General features: G+C 31.3%; 1 protein-coding gene across 1 annotated transcript; it reads right to left on the reverse strand.

Moving 5' to 3' along the window:
• Positions 1-4,015: 4,015 nt before the first annotated feature.
• Positions 4,016-14,065, reverse strand: LOC106643057 (alpha-tocopherol transfer protein-like). Its single transcript, XM_089588700.1, has 5 exons — positions 13,946-14,065; positions 11,915-12,277; positions 7,279-7,642; positions 5,559-5,664; positions 4,016-4,771 (listed from the first exon to the last, which is right to left on the reverse strand). Exons 2-5 carry the CDS (start codon positions 12,184-12,186, stop codon positions 4,620-4,622), a joined length of 894 nt encoding a protein of 297 aa, XP_089444826.1. The 5' UTR covers positions 12,187-12,277; positions 13,946-14,065; the 3' UTR covers positions 4,016-4,619.
• Between the last annotated feature and the right edge of the window lie 1,139 nt (positions 14,066-15,204).

Below are 15,204 nucleotides of genomic sequence, written 5' to 3' on the forward strand. Positions count from 1 at the left end.
TAATCGTATACTTATATATTGTACGTGTCCGACGTACGACGGTACGACTCATCATATCGCGTGCGCTGCGCATACACGGGTCATCTTGTAAAAAATACGATATTTTTGTATGCCAAGTATAACTTTGGAAATTTCGTGTTTTTCAAGATATTTGGTACTCAAACGGCCGAAAATTATTATTGGGTACAACTATGTTGTCATTTTTAGAAAACCATTATTTTTTAAATGTTGTTTTTTTTTTTACTTCAAAAATTAGTTACAGTAATGACGATTGTGCTAATAACAAAACACTAGTAAAGTTACGATTTTTAAGCCTTAAACTTTAAGTAACTTTATTTATCCAAGACTCATTCTGGCGCAATATTAATATTCGCTTATGTTAAAAAAACGAATGACTTAAAATGGTCATCACATGAGTAATCCTAATAAATTATTCTCCATGTTAAATTTATAGTGTCAAAATTAATGGTCACAACTTCAACGAAACGTTGAATAATTATCATTAATTCAGAAAAACTTTTGAATTTTTCTAAAATATTTACATCGAAAGATCGTTAAGTTGTGAACACTGGAGAAAATTAATATATTGGTGTTACACTCTGTTAAAAGTAAATTTTGTGTATATCTTATCGCAAAATACGTTAATTTAAAAAAGGGTTTGCAATAAGGTAAATATCATTATTCAATCATAAATATTGTCTTTTTGGATCAACTGTAATAGATAAATGGCTATTTTTTATCAAAATCTGAAATAAGCTATTTCACCGTGCGTAAAATTAAGAACAAACCGCTACCAATTGATTGACAAAAAATTTCTCACGTTATTTGATAATCTCTTTTTTGTGGATTCAATTTATTTCAGATTTTAGTTTTTCATTAAATCATACAAATCTTTAATTTTTAACAACTAATCTATTGTTCACCCAATACTTAATTTTCTTTTTATTTTGTACAAACACATTGTTTCCGTTAAAAATTTCACGATATTTGAGAGTTTATAACAAATAATATCCTAAAACAAAAAAAAATCGATTTCTCGAAACCGATAAAACTTAATGAAAAAAAAAAAAAAATATTGGATCGAAATCGTATTCTTAACCAGTCATAGAGAAGGAAAAAGTAATCCTAGTTTTATTGAATTTTGTCAAGGCAGCCCTGAAATACGACTGACTGTATACATGTACCAACTTACACTCACGTATACCCACATACTAATTTTTTTATATTTATTAGCATATGCGTTATTTTGGAGAAAATTTTAATATAAAAAAAAAATAATAAAAAAACAATGAAATAATAACTGATAAAATCAGTATTTTATTTTTCAGTGGTAAGAGCAAGGTTTATCATAATTAACCAAGGGAGTTCTAAGATATAATCAATTGTATACATACGCGTTTATACACCCATACTCTCACATTTTTTTTTGAGAAATTGTTCATCATTGTGATTTTTTGTCCATTGCAAGACTTTTTCTTTGAGGAAATAAAACTTAAATGTTGGATGTAATAAAAATAGTTACTAATTTTTATTTATATAAATTTGTTCGTTATCGTTAAAAACATTAGAAAAAAAAAACATTAAAAAAAACATAAAAAAAAAAAAAAAATACGTACTATGCAAAAAGACAATAAGTATCAGTAGTCATTATGTATAGTACTGATATTATATTTATGTAAACAGCTTTTTTGTACAAAATTAGAGAAAAATTTTTTTTAAATCGGTACTTTTACCTCATTTAAAAAATGTTCAGAAATAAAAAAAATAACATAATTAAATTCATTGTTTCAAATGGGTGAAATGGGATTGAACAAGGTTTTTGTGAAATGATCCATATAAATATGCAAACACGTAACGTAAGATACCCAAATAAGTATAAGTACGTCCCTGTACAATACATTTATACGTGTTCACTTTATTGTACCATGTGATTGAAGGATCGTATGGATGATAGATATATCTATAGCTTTTTTACCTCAGGCCTGTAACAATTTAAGGTGTCAATGAATGCGAAAAAACACAAACAGCAATAATGGTGTTACATAAATTTTTTTTTTTTTTTTTTTTATAAATAATAAAACTGTGCTTAGTAAAAAATATTAGAAAAATGAATTGAAAAAAAAAAAGATTTAGTCTAAAACTCCGTTCTATGTGTATAATGATATCTGTAAAAAGACTAATTTAGTTTAAAAAATTTAGGCATAATAATCATGTGAATCAATAAACTACAACTTTTTAAAATTTAACACTAAGCAACAAAGCGACCCAATTTTTTGAACAAATAAAGTTATTTTCTTTACTTTCATTTTACTAAACATTAACTTAGCATATATCAAAAAATTTTAGCTCAATCGAAAAAATATTTTCTGAAATTGAATTGTTTTAACACTATTTCATGAAATATTTTTTTCGTTCGACTAAAACTTTGTTGATAAAAAAAAAATACTTGACTTTAAATGATTCGAAGGTTTGGATCGCTTAGTAAAGTATTGTATGATTATGCACCCTTACAATATTATAGTAGGCACTTTTTCTATATACTTTTTTTAGAGAAAAAAAAAAAATCCTTTTTAGTACCCGTATACAGTGAATTAATTTTTCCCAATGAAAAAAAGTATAAGCGTGTTTGCGCACACCAACCCTCAATCGAAAACTCGAATCAGAGACGGCCACGAGCCACGAGACCACTTGCGCGCGCGCATACACTTACTGCTGTAATGTTTTTAGCCACCACTAACCATCACGGCGTAGGTACAACTCCACAGTGCCGACGTAAACGTCTTTCACGTTCTCCCCGATTTTCTTGCATGCATGCCACGTGAAGCGTACTACAGGGGTGGTTACGTTGCGTCGAACCACGTCAAACAACTCCCATCCCGTGACAGCTCGCACATCTTGCAACCGCGCGCGCATGTCTGTGTTCCGTATATAAGTATATGATTATCACGTAAGCAGCTAATAGTAATATATTAATGTACATTTATTGGGCTATTATTATATATACTAAATTATAAATTATTTCGAATTCCCAAATTCATAAGAAATGGTATAGGAGGATTTAAAAAAGACACGGAGTATTCGCTTATTTTTTTTTAACGTAATAATTACACATACATAACATATTATTTTAAATAAAATCTTATACAGACTTTTTTTGTACTCTTCCTCATAAAAGTACAAAATATTTTAAATATTAAAAAAAAGTTATAACATAATTACCCCACTAAATACACTAAAAATAATAAAAACATTTTTCTAGTTTTTACCATACTTTTTATTGAAAGTTTATGTTTAGAGTTTGAACTCTGTAAAAATATTTGAGAAATAAATTTTATTAAATAAAATAATGTGAGAGATGGTTGGATATAAAATTTTTTTTTTTTTAATTATAAAATTGTGAAACCATATCCAATGAGACTAATACGTATTTAATTACAATGAATTCGTTTACAACTCATATTTTTCCAGGTAGGTGAGTAAAATTATATTATTAGCCATATAAATAATAATAATAAATATAACAATAAACAAAAAAAAAATAAAGAAAAATACCGTTTTTATTTTTAGACTAAGGAAAAATCGAGTTGATTAATTTTATGATTATGTTTATTAGAAGATGCTGATGCATGGAGCGTGCAGGGGGGCGAAGCCCCATTAATATATGATATGTACGAGTGGGGCTTCACCCCTTGCATGCCCCCTACCATTCATAAAAATAAAATAATATTGTTTACTTTAATATTGAGACTGAAAAAACTACCAAACTAAGCTCTGCGCGCAGAAGCACATAATTATTTTTATTGTACTTTATTTACGATATCCTAGATAATACAATAATCATCAATTAAAATATCATATAAAAAATTAAATTTTCAAATATTATTCAAATATTTATTCTTACCACGAAGTAAAAGCTTAAGCTTCTAGAAATCGTATTCAAAAAATAATTTTTCAATGCAGTACTTTTTATTTTGTTTAATTTTTTTTATAATTGAAACTTTTAAGAAGTATTAAACTCAAACTGTCAAGAAAATCCCTTAATTTTGCATAAAATGCGCTATTAACGCTAAGAAATTTATATAACCAATCGACAAAAATAGTTACCATTCCAAAATCTTACACAAAAATTTTAGAAGAGAGCATGAAGCACTCTTCGTTTGGTCTAGTATAGACTGTAAAACCTTAGTCCTAGTGATGTGAGATGGTAAAGCTTTTAATTACAAAACATGTATGATAAATTTTTTTTAATCAACTACGTTCATTTATTTTTAATATAAACCTATACCATGTATAAAATCAGTACCATTAAATACAAAGTCAATAAATACATCGCATTATACAAAATGACCTACTCATCATGCGAACAATTCTTACAGTCATTCAACCAACACGATACAACCGTAGAATTATATACTTAGCCACATCTTCATTTTATAAAAAGCTACTTTAGTAATTGCTTCTTTTTTTAATCCACATACTATTCATATAAATGATTTAGCTATCAATTCATTGATATTTAACAATAAAAAAAAAAAATACAATGCGAAGCATGTAGTAAAGTACGGAGAAGTATACTTGCAGTGGACAAGAAGTTGTATATTGAACCGATCAAAAGTAAATCAGCTGCCATCACTGTTGCCATTGTGGTGTGAACTCTCAGTGTCACTACAACTCAGCCTATTCTTGTTTGAGACGCTTCGGTAACTACGGTACAATTGCTCCTCTTCGAGAAAGTAGTCACGTAGCTCGACCATCTTCCGTCCGTTCTCGGCTGTGAAAAAATTATTATGTATTTCAAGCAACACAAATCATTATATAGAAAAATGTGGTACTAAAAAAAGTTTAATACAATATTACACAAATAAAATTATAAGTTTAAAATAAATATTATCTCTTCAGCGTGTGTCTTCGAATAAAATGTAGTGACTAATTTGGACTCTATAAATTCTACATAACTATTAAACTTTTAAAGTTGTTTCGTTAATAATACTTTGTTTGTAACATTTGTTTGTTCTAAGTTCGAATCACGTGATGAAACTCGACATTTTAAATAAAAAATTATTGCATTTATTCCTTAATTTTTACACCTTTTGCATCTTTATTTAAAATGAGAAATTTGTGAAAAATATTTTTTAGTGCTAATGATGTACGTTTGTAAGTATAGTTTTTGTAAAAATATATAGTAAATATAGTAAATATTGTTTTTATAAAACTTTTGCAATTCATTCATTGATTTACTCAAGCATCAGTAAGCTGTACGTTTAATAATTTTTTGACTACTTTGATTTTTTTTTCTTAATATAATTTTATTAGTAAAAATCTATAATGTGCTCAGTATCTTTCACTCAAGCATAACATAAATATATTTTCCTTGGGAAAATTATTAAAACAAAAGTTGAATAAAACCATTCTTCAACAAATGGACAAAAAGCTAAAACCTTGGCGTTTTTTCCCTGAAAATCGCATTCTTAATTTTATTCATCTTGAAATTTATTTAATTTGAAAAATGTACACAAAATGCAGAATAAGGCACGTAATTATAGGTGTCGCATTTTTACCATGATACGTCTCGACGTCATCCAGCTGACCGCCAAAATCCTTAGGAAGACACTCAGGTGGAATGTGCTGATAAACGAGTGAAACGTCTCCGGAGTGCAAGTGCAGCTATACAAGCAAACCAATAATATACATATATGTTGTACATATTCACTTATAAATTGGTGCGCACATATATGTGTGCACACGAATTGTCGTACTTTGCTGTTGTCAGCTGAAATTTACATTATTGTACTACTAACTTTTAAACTTTTGTCCTCGTATGTAGTTCATTTGGCATTTTTGAGTAACGTTGCATTCCAGCATGATATTATGAATAAGCATAAAATGAAACATGTTTCCCGGAATCATAATTTTGTTTTACATTTACTTTTCAATAATATTTTAATAAAGAGAACGGATCGATCATCATTGATAAATTAAAAATCTGACAACTCATTGATGAAGCGATTGAGTTTTGGTTTTAAAATTATTGTAAAATTATTTCCTGTATGAACAAAAAATATTCCATCAACTTTTTTATTAAAAAATTATCTTGCTTATTTAAGCTCATTTTTTATTTTTGTAAAATAATGGGTGGTAATTTTTCATTGCTTTTAAAGTTTCAATTCAAAAAATTTAGTTAATTTCCATTGAATATTTTACAATAGTAGAATTAAAAGGTGAATAACAAAAAGGCCCCCCCATCATAATTTTAAATTTTTCTGGCTTAATTAATCTTAAATAAAATCACACGAGTGCACGTCTTCGTTAGCCTTTGACATTAGGGGCTTTCAGGAATAAAACCGATCCATTATTGATAATTTGTGCTAATGTATAAATTATGAATATAAAATTTCGAACAAGTGTAAAAGCGAAAGGAGAACTGAGTGTTTATGCCGTATCGTTATTGCAGTTTCGCGAAGCTCGGTTTGCCTGTCCACCGTTTAAATTTTAAGTGCCTTCTTAATCGCCTAATGTCAGTTTGTAGATAAAATTTGTTTTATGACAATTGTAAGTCGTGAAAACAGCGGCTAAGGATGCACGTATTTTTTGTAGTCAAAAGTTAAAAAATAAATTTCATAAATTAAAATTATTATTGTTAATGATACTTTGTAAAATAATCCAAATTGGCTTTTGGATAAATTTTTTGTTGATTTATCACCTTAATTGTTTTATTTATTAAAACTGAAAAAAAAAAAAATTGGTGCCAGTGGAAAAAATTGAGTTTCAGATTTACACTCATCACTCCTAAAAACATTGTCACGGTAACAATGTTTTTGTACAGTAAAATCTAAGTACTCCATGAACAAACAAATAGTTTTAACCTTACATATAAGATTAAAAATTAATATTGTTTTTAAAATGATAAAATGCATGACAAACTAGACAAAAGAAAAAAATTATGGGTTTTATTTTTAAGGGTTGACTTGCATTTACTTTTTTCTGATTACCATTATTTTCAATATAATTGTGTATTTACACGTATCAATTACCATTTTACAAGATTACATATTAAGTGGCTCATCATAAAATGAAACAAATATTGTTTATAAACAACAGTTTTTAAGGTGGCGGGTAAAGTCACTATTAAATTATTTTCAAATGGTTTTAAAAATTGAACGTCTTACGTAGAAATAAATAATAATTCTTTGTCGTATGTTACTTTTTTGTGGTCCTACATAACTGGTTAGCTCGCAGAAAGTTTTAACTTTCCGATGTTTAGCGTAAAATAATACTCACAATGTCCATCAGCTCCTTCTTCATGAAGGGCCTGATGAGAGCCAGGACCTTGTCGATGAACCAAACGCAGTTGATCACGTGAATGGCCTTGAGCCTGACAGGGTTCGCCTCTTGGAGGTACTCGAAGAACCTGCGAATCCCAGTGATCGAGAGTCTCGTGAGATGGCTTATCCGCACGCCTTTCATGTCGAACAGAAACACGTAGCCGGGGGTGCAGCCGTCGTGGTAAAGACACGCGTCCATCATCATGAAGAGCACCTTGACCGCAGTGTTGAACATGTAGGCACTTGGATTCGTGTCCCGCAGGCTGTGGAACACCACGATGTTGCCGTCCTTGTCGGGCCTTGGTAGCCGGCAGTAGTTCCTTAAATAAGGAGTCTTTTTTTTAAGGATACTTTTTTTTTCCTGCAAGCATTTTTTTTTTAAAAGATAGCTACTCATTTTTTTAAAATAACTTTGCATCGATCTCATCGCTGATTTGTTTGAATTTTTTCACTTACAAGCACCAAAAGTGAAGTAATTTGTGAAAAAAGTCTCCAACCCCTGTGGAATACATATTTTTGACAGTATAAAAATTTCTGAATAAGAAATGTTTTTTTTTGCCTCTTGGTTAATTGTAAGCAAGAAATGTAGTGATGCTTATTTGAAAGCCTGTAGTTTGAAAGTAAAATATTTATGCAACTTTATTACGATAAAATTCGTTAAAATCTGAAAAAATTAATATAAAAACTATATGGTAAAAAAATAAAAAAATTTTTCACTTGAGGTTCAAAAAACATATTTTTTTAATTTTTTCGAATCTGAATTACTGTCAAGTTTTTTTAATACTTAAAATAATATTGAAAATAAATTTTAAAAAATAATGATGTATTTATTTTTCTTTAACATTTGGAAATCCCAAAATAATTTTTTTTTCTTCAAGGGTAGGATATTTTTCAGGTGCAGATTATTTATGTATTTCTACATGTCATGTACATAAAAAAAAAGTTTAATATTAAATCGAATGAGAGAATTGTGCTTAAAAGTTATGATGATATTTTTAAAATTATTTTCTTAAATGTGTATCTTTATTATATTTTTACTACTCTGTTTTGATAACTGTTAGGTATATACATTTTTTATATGAAATATTTTTTCATGATTTCCGCTGATTCCAAGAGTCTGAGCCTACAACACTCCAGTATCTTAACTTTGGTGGTTAAAGAAAGAAAGAAAGAAAAAAAAAAAAAAAACTTTTGGGAACTGTTACAGAGCTCTAAATAATTAAATTTACTCTGAATCTCATAAATTCTTGATTAAGAACAAAAACTGATTCTTATAATCTTGTGTATTAACATTGATAATAATTAATTTCTGTAATACAAATTTTGACATCTAAAGTATTAGATGTTATTATAAATTGTAATAACTTTTTATTAAACGTTAAATTTAATGGATGGTAAAAATTTGTAAGTTGTTATTACTACACAATGTTTTCAATCTTATATAAACATTTTTTTGAATTAAAATGTTAAGCTCAATTACTACATGAAAATTGTAATCAACAGTTAACCCTATGTGTTAGTTAAAAAATTTTATTTTTTTAATTCATATTAAAGTTTAAAACTAAGAATTAAACTTTTATTAAGAATTGGAACTTTTCTCCAAACAAGATAAATTTACTCTCTCATATGTTGATTGGTAAAAAAAAGTGTATATAAGCACTAAAATGTTTGTCAAAAATATACTGTAACATTTGTTCTAACTATTAAACTCTTAAATTTTTTTCTTTCTTTAATACTAACAAATACTAACTACAGTAAAAATATCAGTTGTTAAAAAAATTATTAACAAATTTTTTAATCCTTTTGAACGAATTATTACTTACACATGACAATTGTATTATTTATAAATTAAGAAATGAAAAGATAAATTTAGTGAAAGTGACCGTAATGAATTTTCTCTTCAAGTTAAATTTATTTAAATTTAAACTTTTATAGTCAAAAATCTGTTACTCACAAACTTGTCAAAATTTTCGTATTTCATTTCGATCATTACCATCTCCAATAATAATATCGCAAAACAATACTTCGGAATTTAGTGAATTACTGACTTCATTTCGAGTGGTCATTGATATATGCAATTAAAGTAAAAAAAAGTTACAAATCGCGTGTACTCATTGATCACAAAACGGCTGCGACTTTCCAGTAACCTTCATCTCGAGGAAATTGTTTCTGCATCGAATGGCATATTAGGCAGGTCAGAGAGGGGGTGGATAACGGAAGCCATGCAGCGTTTCTCCGTCCTTGTGAGCTTAAGCGGAAAGTGCTTGTCGTCGTATAACGTACCTCCGACTTATTTTTCATTTTTTCTTTGCTCAGGTAGATTTTACTTCAACAACCTTAGTTTGTATTTTTTCTCGAGTGTCTTCACGAATTTTGCTTAATTTCCGAGCACAAATTCATGCGAATGACGAATGCTCGCATAATGATACTCATGTACGGATACTTTTGCAAACTTTGTTGCTTTGTTGTTTTTCTATGGAAATTTTTTTCTTTTACGACTTGTGTGCAACGTATTAAAAAAAAAAAAAAAAAAGTAAATAAATAAAATAACATTTAAAGAAAACGTTTTCAAGTATTTGCTACAACTTATTCATTTTAATATCAAAAAAGTAAATACATTTTATTCTCAATAAAGAATATCGTATTAGTAAATTTTTGTTAAGTATTATTTTATCAGTAGTAATAAAAAAAATAACAAAAAATAAAAAAACAAGCCCATACAAACAATAATGAATTATTCTATAGAAATAACAATTACCTCTTTCATTTCTAATCAATTACAATTTTATAAAATAATTGGTAATTGTGTTCAAGTCCCCGTAATTCGATAATTGGTAATTTGAATCATCGCCGTTTTTCCGCGTTCCTTCCACTTTTTTCTTTTTTTTCAAGATTTTTACTTCGACACCGATGTTGTTTGTCGGGTATGTTAATTTTTTTCGCCCGTATTTTTGTTAACTTGTCATAGATGGTATGTCTCGTTTTCCAGCTATATGTTAACCAGCTGTGCAGGAGAACAAAATACTTTTTCTCTCTCAAACTAAACTTTTATTTGCACATAAATATCATGCTTACTATTCAAGCTTAGCGTTGTTGAAAGAGTACTAATATTGCCTTGGGTATTTTAGTTGCATAAAGTACAATGTACCTATTCTCAAAACATGATAAAATGATGTGGATACACCTAAGAGAAAATTCAGAAAATGTGACGACACTTACTAAAAGTTTTATCGTTTATGACCTAAGTGAGATTGAGTCAAATGAGTATTCGGATGGTTTTGAAAACCAGCACGTTTTTGAATCAAACCACGGGTGGAAATGAATATCAACGGTGAAACTTAAAAAAGCCTTTTCAGTTTTCGAGACAAGAATGTAACTATACTTAAATTTTGAGACAACAAAAATATTACCTTTTTTTTATTTTTTTATTTTAATTTTTTTTAAGATAATTTTAAAAAATACCTATTTGTGTGGATCTCCATGGAAGACTCGGCCAGTCAGCCGTCGATTATACTATTAGGGATCATTGCAGATTTAAACACGGATCGATTGTATATACACCCAAGGTTAATGAAAGGACCCTCCAATAAACGTAAATATTTTAATGGGCTTGTTTCGAGCATCAGATGGCGCTAGTGTGCCCAGGTAAGATTCACATAGGAGTATACCTATACATTGAATGGATTTCATTCCATATATAGGTATACTCCTATGGAAATCTTATCTGGGCACACTAGCACTACCTGATGCTAGAAACAAACCCATTGAGATAGAATGAAAAACAGCTGTTGTGAAATGAAATTTTTATTTATTTCCATCACATACTTTATACGTAGTAGACAAACCAAAAGCATGGAAAATTGGTGAATTTTACAATAACGTTTGATTGTTGCAAGTGAGAATTACATTAATTAGAATCTACGACGGAGCTACTATACATCGGTAGCCTCCATTGATAAAGCGATTATGTGATGGAGAGGAAATTTTAGTTTCACACCTCCGTCAAGGATTAATTTTTTTTAGTATTATTAACGTTTCACACTTTTGTTAATTAAGCAAATATTGCTACCTTTTCCCCAATTATTCTGTAAAATTGTATGGTTTTAAATTGATAATTGATACTAAAAATACTATTAACTGATATATTAAAAAAATTTCTGGATGACTTCTAAAAGAGTACTTAATAGGTAATGGTAGGTATTTCGAAAAAAATTGAATATGAAAAGAAAAAAGGGTACTCCCACCAAAGTAAATCACACAAATACTTGTGGCATATATGATATCAATAATAAACTTGGCTTGCCTTCCGCGTTTGATTAAATTACTTGATTATATTTGCTCATGGCAAGCTGTTAAATCAATACATAGAAATTTGGTTTTTTTTTTATTTTACTTTGTTGTCATGAAATTTATCGCAATTGTTGTAGCTTACTCGAATGACAGAAAAAATAAATGGTTTGACAAGTACCCTTCACGCTTCAAAATTCGAAAAGCTTTTTATCCACGCTAAATCAAGGCTATACGATAATACCTTCGTCAAAAAAAAAAAAAAAGGTCCAAAAAATACTCGTAAGTAAAAAAAAAAAACTTACAATGCCTTGAGCGTCGACTGCACGTCCTCCAGCAGGGGGTCGCGAGTGCAAAAAAACTCGGGCGCATTCGCGCGCAGCCTGTAGTACGTCTCCATGCAGCGCAGCGTAGCCTCCCTATTGTAGTAGCAGCTATGTGCGAATATCGCCAGCTGCTCTTCCGGTACCGCGGGCAGCGAGTGCTCGGCCGCCCAGTTTTGCAGCTCGGCCATCAGTTCGCTCGTCAGGCTCGGCCAGCGGGCCCGGGACTCGCTCGCTTCGTGGCCCAGCTTCATGTTTGCTTTTTATTTATTTTTTGGAGGAGTAGCGAGAATGTTTTTTTCGTGGCTCTTAGTTGCTGCGGCTCATTATTGAGATGGTTCAAGCCTGAAAAGTGGGGATCGCCGGTTACTTTGATTTCAGTTTTTAGTTTGCTTCAATTGGGATATTAAGTAGTTTGATTTAGTTTGTCATGCGAAATTTCTAGGATTTTTTTCATCGGTGCCTTTTTTATTTCTTTGTTTGATTTATGTTGTGCTGAATCTCTTCCATCATTGCTAGCTAGTGTTTTATATTTTTTTTAGTTGAAACTTAGAAATGTGTATCATTACATCCAGATTATATAGATGATTGATTGATTTTTTTTTTTTTTTTTTTGCAAGATAAATACAATTTTATGACAGAGATTTTTAGATTTTAGATTTCATCCCAACAGCCAAATTTTTAAAAATATTTTAAGTTTGAAAAAATAACTAAATAGAAAAAAAAGTATCTCAGATGTTTTTAAAAATTGTGTGGGATAGGGCATGGGTCTCTTAGTACTTATAGATAAAAAGAAAAAAAAAAGAAATAAATTTTTACTGCCATACAATGCAATATTTCGTTCATACCACTATTGTATGAATGAATTCTACAAACAGACATATATTATGGAGATAACTTAGACATACTTAATGTATTGATAAAAACGCAAACTTGATATAATGAATGTTTCTTATCAACACAATAGCTTGAGACAATACCAGGTTGTACATCGAGTGTCTACGTAATATTATGGGGTCCGTATTCTGACAACTTTACGAGGATGAAAATAAAAAATCTTTAAAATCGTTAACGATTTTTAACGAAGGTAGAATCTTGTACCAAAAAAAAGCCATTTTTTCCCCACTGTGCGTCAGCTCATGTATATTTTCTAAATCGCCTGACTTGAAAGACCCCGAATACACAACATTTCACTCCGAGGCTCGAGTAAAAACAAAAACAACTCGAGATCGTAGCTCACTCGTCAAGGCCGCATCGAGAGACAAATCGCTCGGGAGGGTCCCCAAATTTTCCACTCTCCAACTCGGGACTCAAAAACACGTTCTCGCGCGAGTGCCTTTCTACTTCTTTCAGCGCACCACATCATCCAGTTAGACGACTCCCTAACCCGCGCGTCTATTTCAAGCAGTTGGACGGTCCGTTAACGGATGAAATCCACACACCGGTGCAGCGGACACGTGAGTCACTCGTTCCCCAAACCCACACGCAAGCTAATAATAGCGGCCCTTGGTGTCAGCGACCACGTGTCGCGGTTGTTTGGGCAACTCAAACCAAAGCTCGTTCGGGGCCCATTTGACAAGTGTTCCGTAATGTTAACTCTCCATCACCAAAATTACGTCATGGCAAACGCCAAACGAGGACACGGCTTATTCTTTGATGCTTTTGGTAAGCGAGACGCTTTTGTTGTTGTTGCGCGCCGGCGATTTAATTACATTAGGAAGTTCTCACCTTACACGGTCACAAGCGGTACAAGTTGATATTTCGTTGACCGACAAACTTATACAGGATGCATTGATACGCCGTAACAGTGATTGAAGTACTCCCTCGTGTGAAACAAAAAAAAAAAAAAAGAAAATAAACCAATGCTCTTACGTCGAATGAAGAGAAAAGGCAATTACTTAAAAACCCTAATGCGATTTCAATCTCGTTTCCGACGCAAGGGATTTTAGTTCCCCTTTTTGACAAACGCAACAATGATGGATCGACCCCTCAAGAAAAACACCAAAAGCGCACCTAAAGATGAAATCACAGCCTAGACGTAGTAGATGTAAGTTTTGTGGACGATGATACGATCGAACGAGTCCGAAACCCGAGTACGTACATGTACATGCACACGCGGCTGCGTCCGCGCTAAGCGCAGGCCGAACTGTCACTGGCTGCGGGAAAAAAGCGCGCGAGGGAGAGCGACCGACTGCCTAAAGCGAGCTTGACGTGTGTACGTCCGGTGTACGTGCAGTGCAGGCGTTTCGTGTGGGTAAGCGCGTTTGGTGAACTCTGCCGAGGTAAGCGAGCTAGTGTGGAAAAGGTGGGCTGGTTTTCGTAACTCGACCGGTGTGTCTGTACGTTGTAATGCACTCAGGGAAACCGATTGCTCTTGTGATTTATCACGGGAGAAAGAACGATTTTCGGTTGATGGTTGGGAACTTTATTGGCAGCCATTCAGTTGTGGAAGAGATCGAAGATACACAGTTGGTTCTTGCAATAACTTTGCTGCTGAATCGGTTCGGGAGATCGGTAGGGAATTTTCAACCGGTTTTTGGAATATTTTTAATTTACACTCCGATAATTAAGAGCTTTTCTGGTTGCCATTAAGTTGTAAGAGATCAAAGAAACAAAGTTGATTCTTGCGATGATTTTGCTGCTGAATCGGTTCGGGAGATCGGTAAGGAAATTTCCAACCAGTTTTTGGGATATTTTTAATTTAGACTCCGATAATTAAGAGCTTTTCTGGTTGCCATTCAGGTGTGGAAGAGATCGAAGATACACAGTTAGTTCTTGCAATAACTTTGCTGCTGAATCGGTTCGGGAGATCGGTAGGGAATTTTCAACCGGTTTTTGGAATATTTTTAATTTACACTCCGATAATTAAGAGCTTTTCTGGTTGCCATTAAGTTGTAAGAGATCAAAGAAACAAAGTTGATTCTTGCGATGATTTTGCTGCTGAATCGGTTCGGGAGATCGGTAAGGAAATTTCCAACCAGTTTTTGGGATATTTTGAATTTAGACTCCTATAATTAATAATTTATTTGGCCACCATAGAGTTATAAAAGAGATAAAAAAACAGAGTAAGTTCTTGCGATGACTTAACCACTGAATCTGTTTGAGAGATTGGTAAGGGAACTTTCAACTTTCTTCACTCTCTTAATTCGATACAGCGTGAAAAATTACCGTTTCACAACAAAATGTTTAAAAAAGGACGGTAATGTAGTGGAGCCAAAGAGCCAAACATGATTTTTTTTTTTTTTTTTTCATCAAATAGTATCCATCTTTTC

Source organism: Copidosoma floridanum, unplaced genomic scaffold (genome assembly GCF_036245765.1).
Source record: "Copidosoma floridanum isolate Cflo_tuat_1 unplaced genomic scaffold, Cflo_Japanese_pri ptg000007l, whole genome shotgun sequence".
Taxonomy (NCBI): Eukaryota; Metazoa; Arthropoda; class Insecta; order Hymenoptera; family Encyrtidae; genus Copidosoma; species Copidosoma floridanum.

Coding starts and splice junctions, on each gene's coding strand:
- LOC106643057 (XM_089588700.1), bottom strand. CDS start 12,186: ATGAAGCTGGGCCACGAAGCGAGCGAGTCCCGGGCCCGCTGGCCGAGC. Junction 7,643..11,914: donor CAGTCGACGCTCAAGGCATT/GTAAGTTTTTTT, acceptor TCCTTATTTAAG/GAACTACTGCCGGCTACCAA. Junction 5,665..7,278: donor AGAAGGAGCTGATGGACATT/GTGAGTATTATT, acceptor TTGCTTGTATAG/CTGCACTTGCACTCCGGAGA.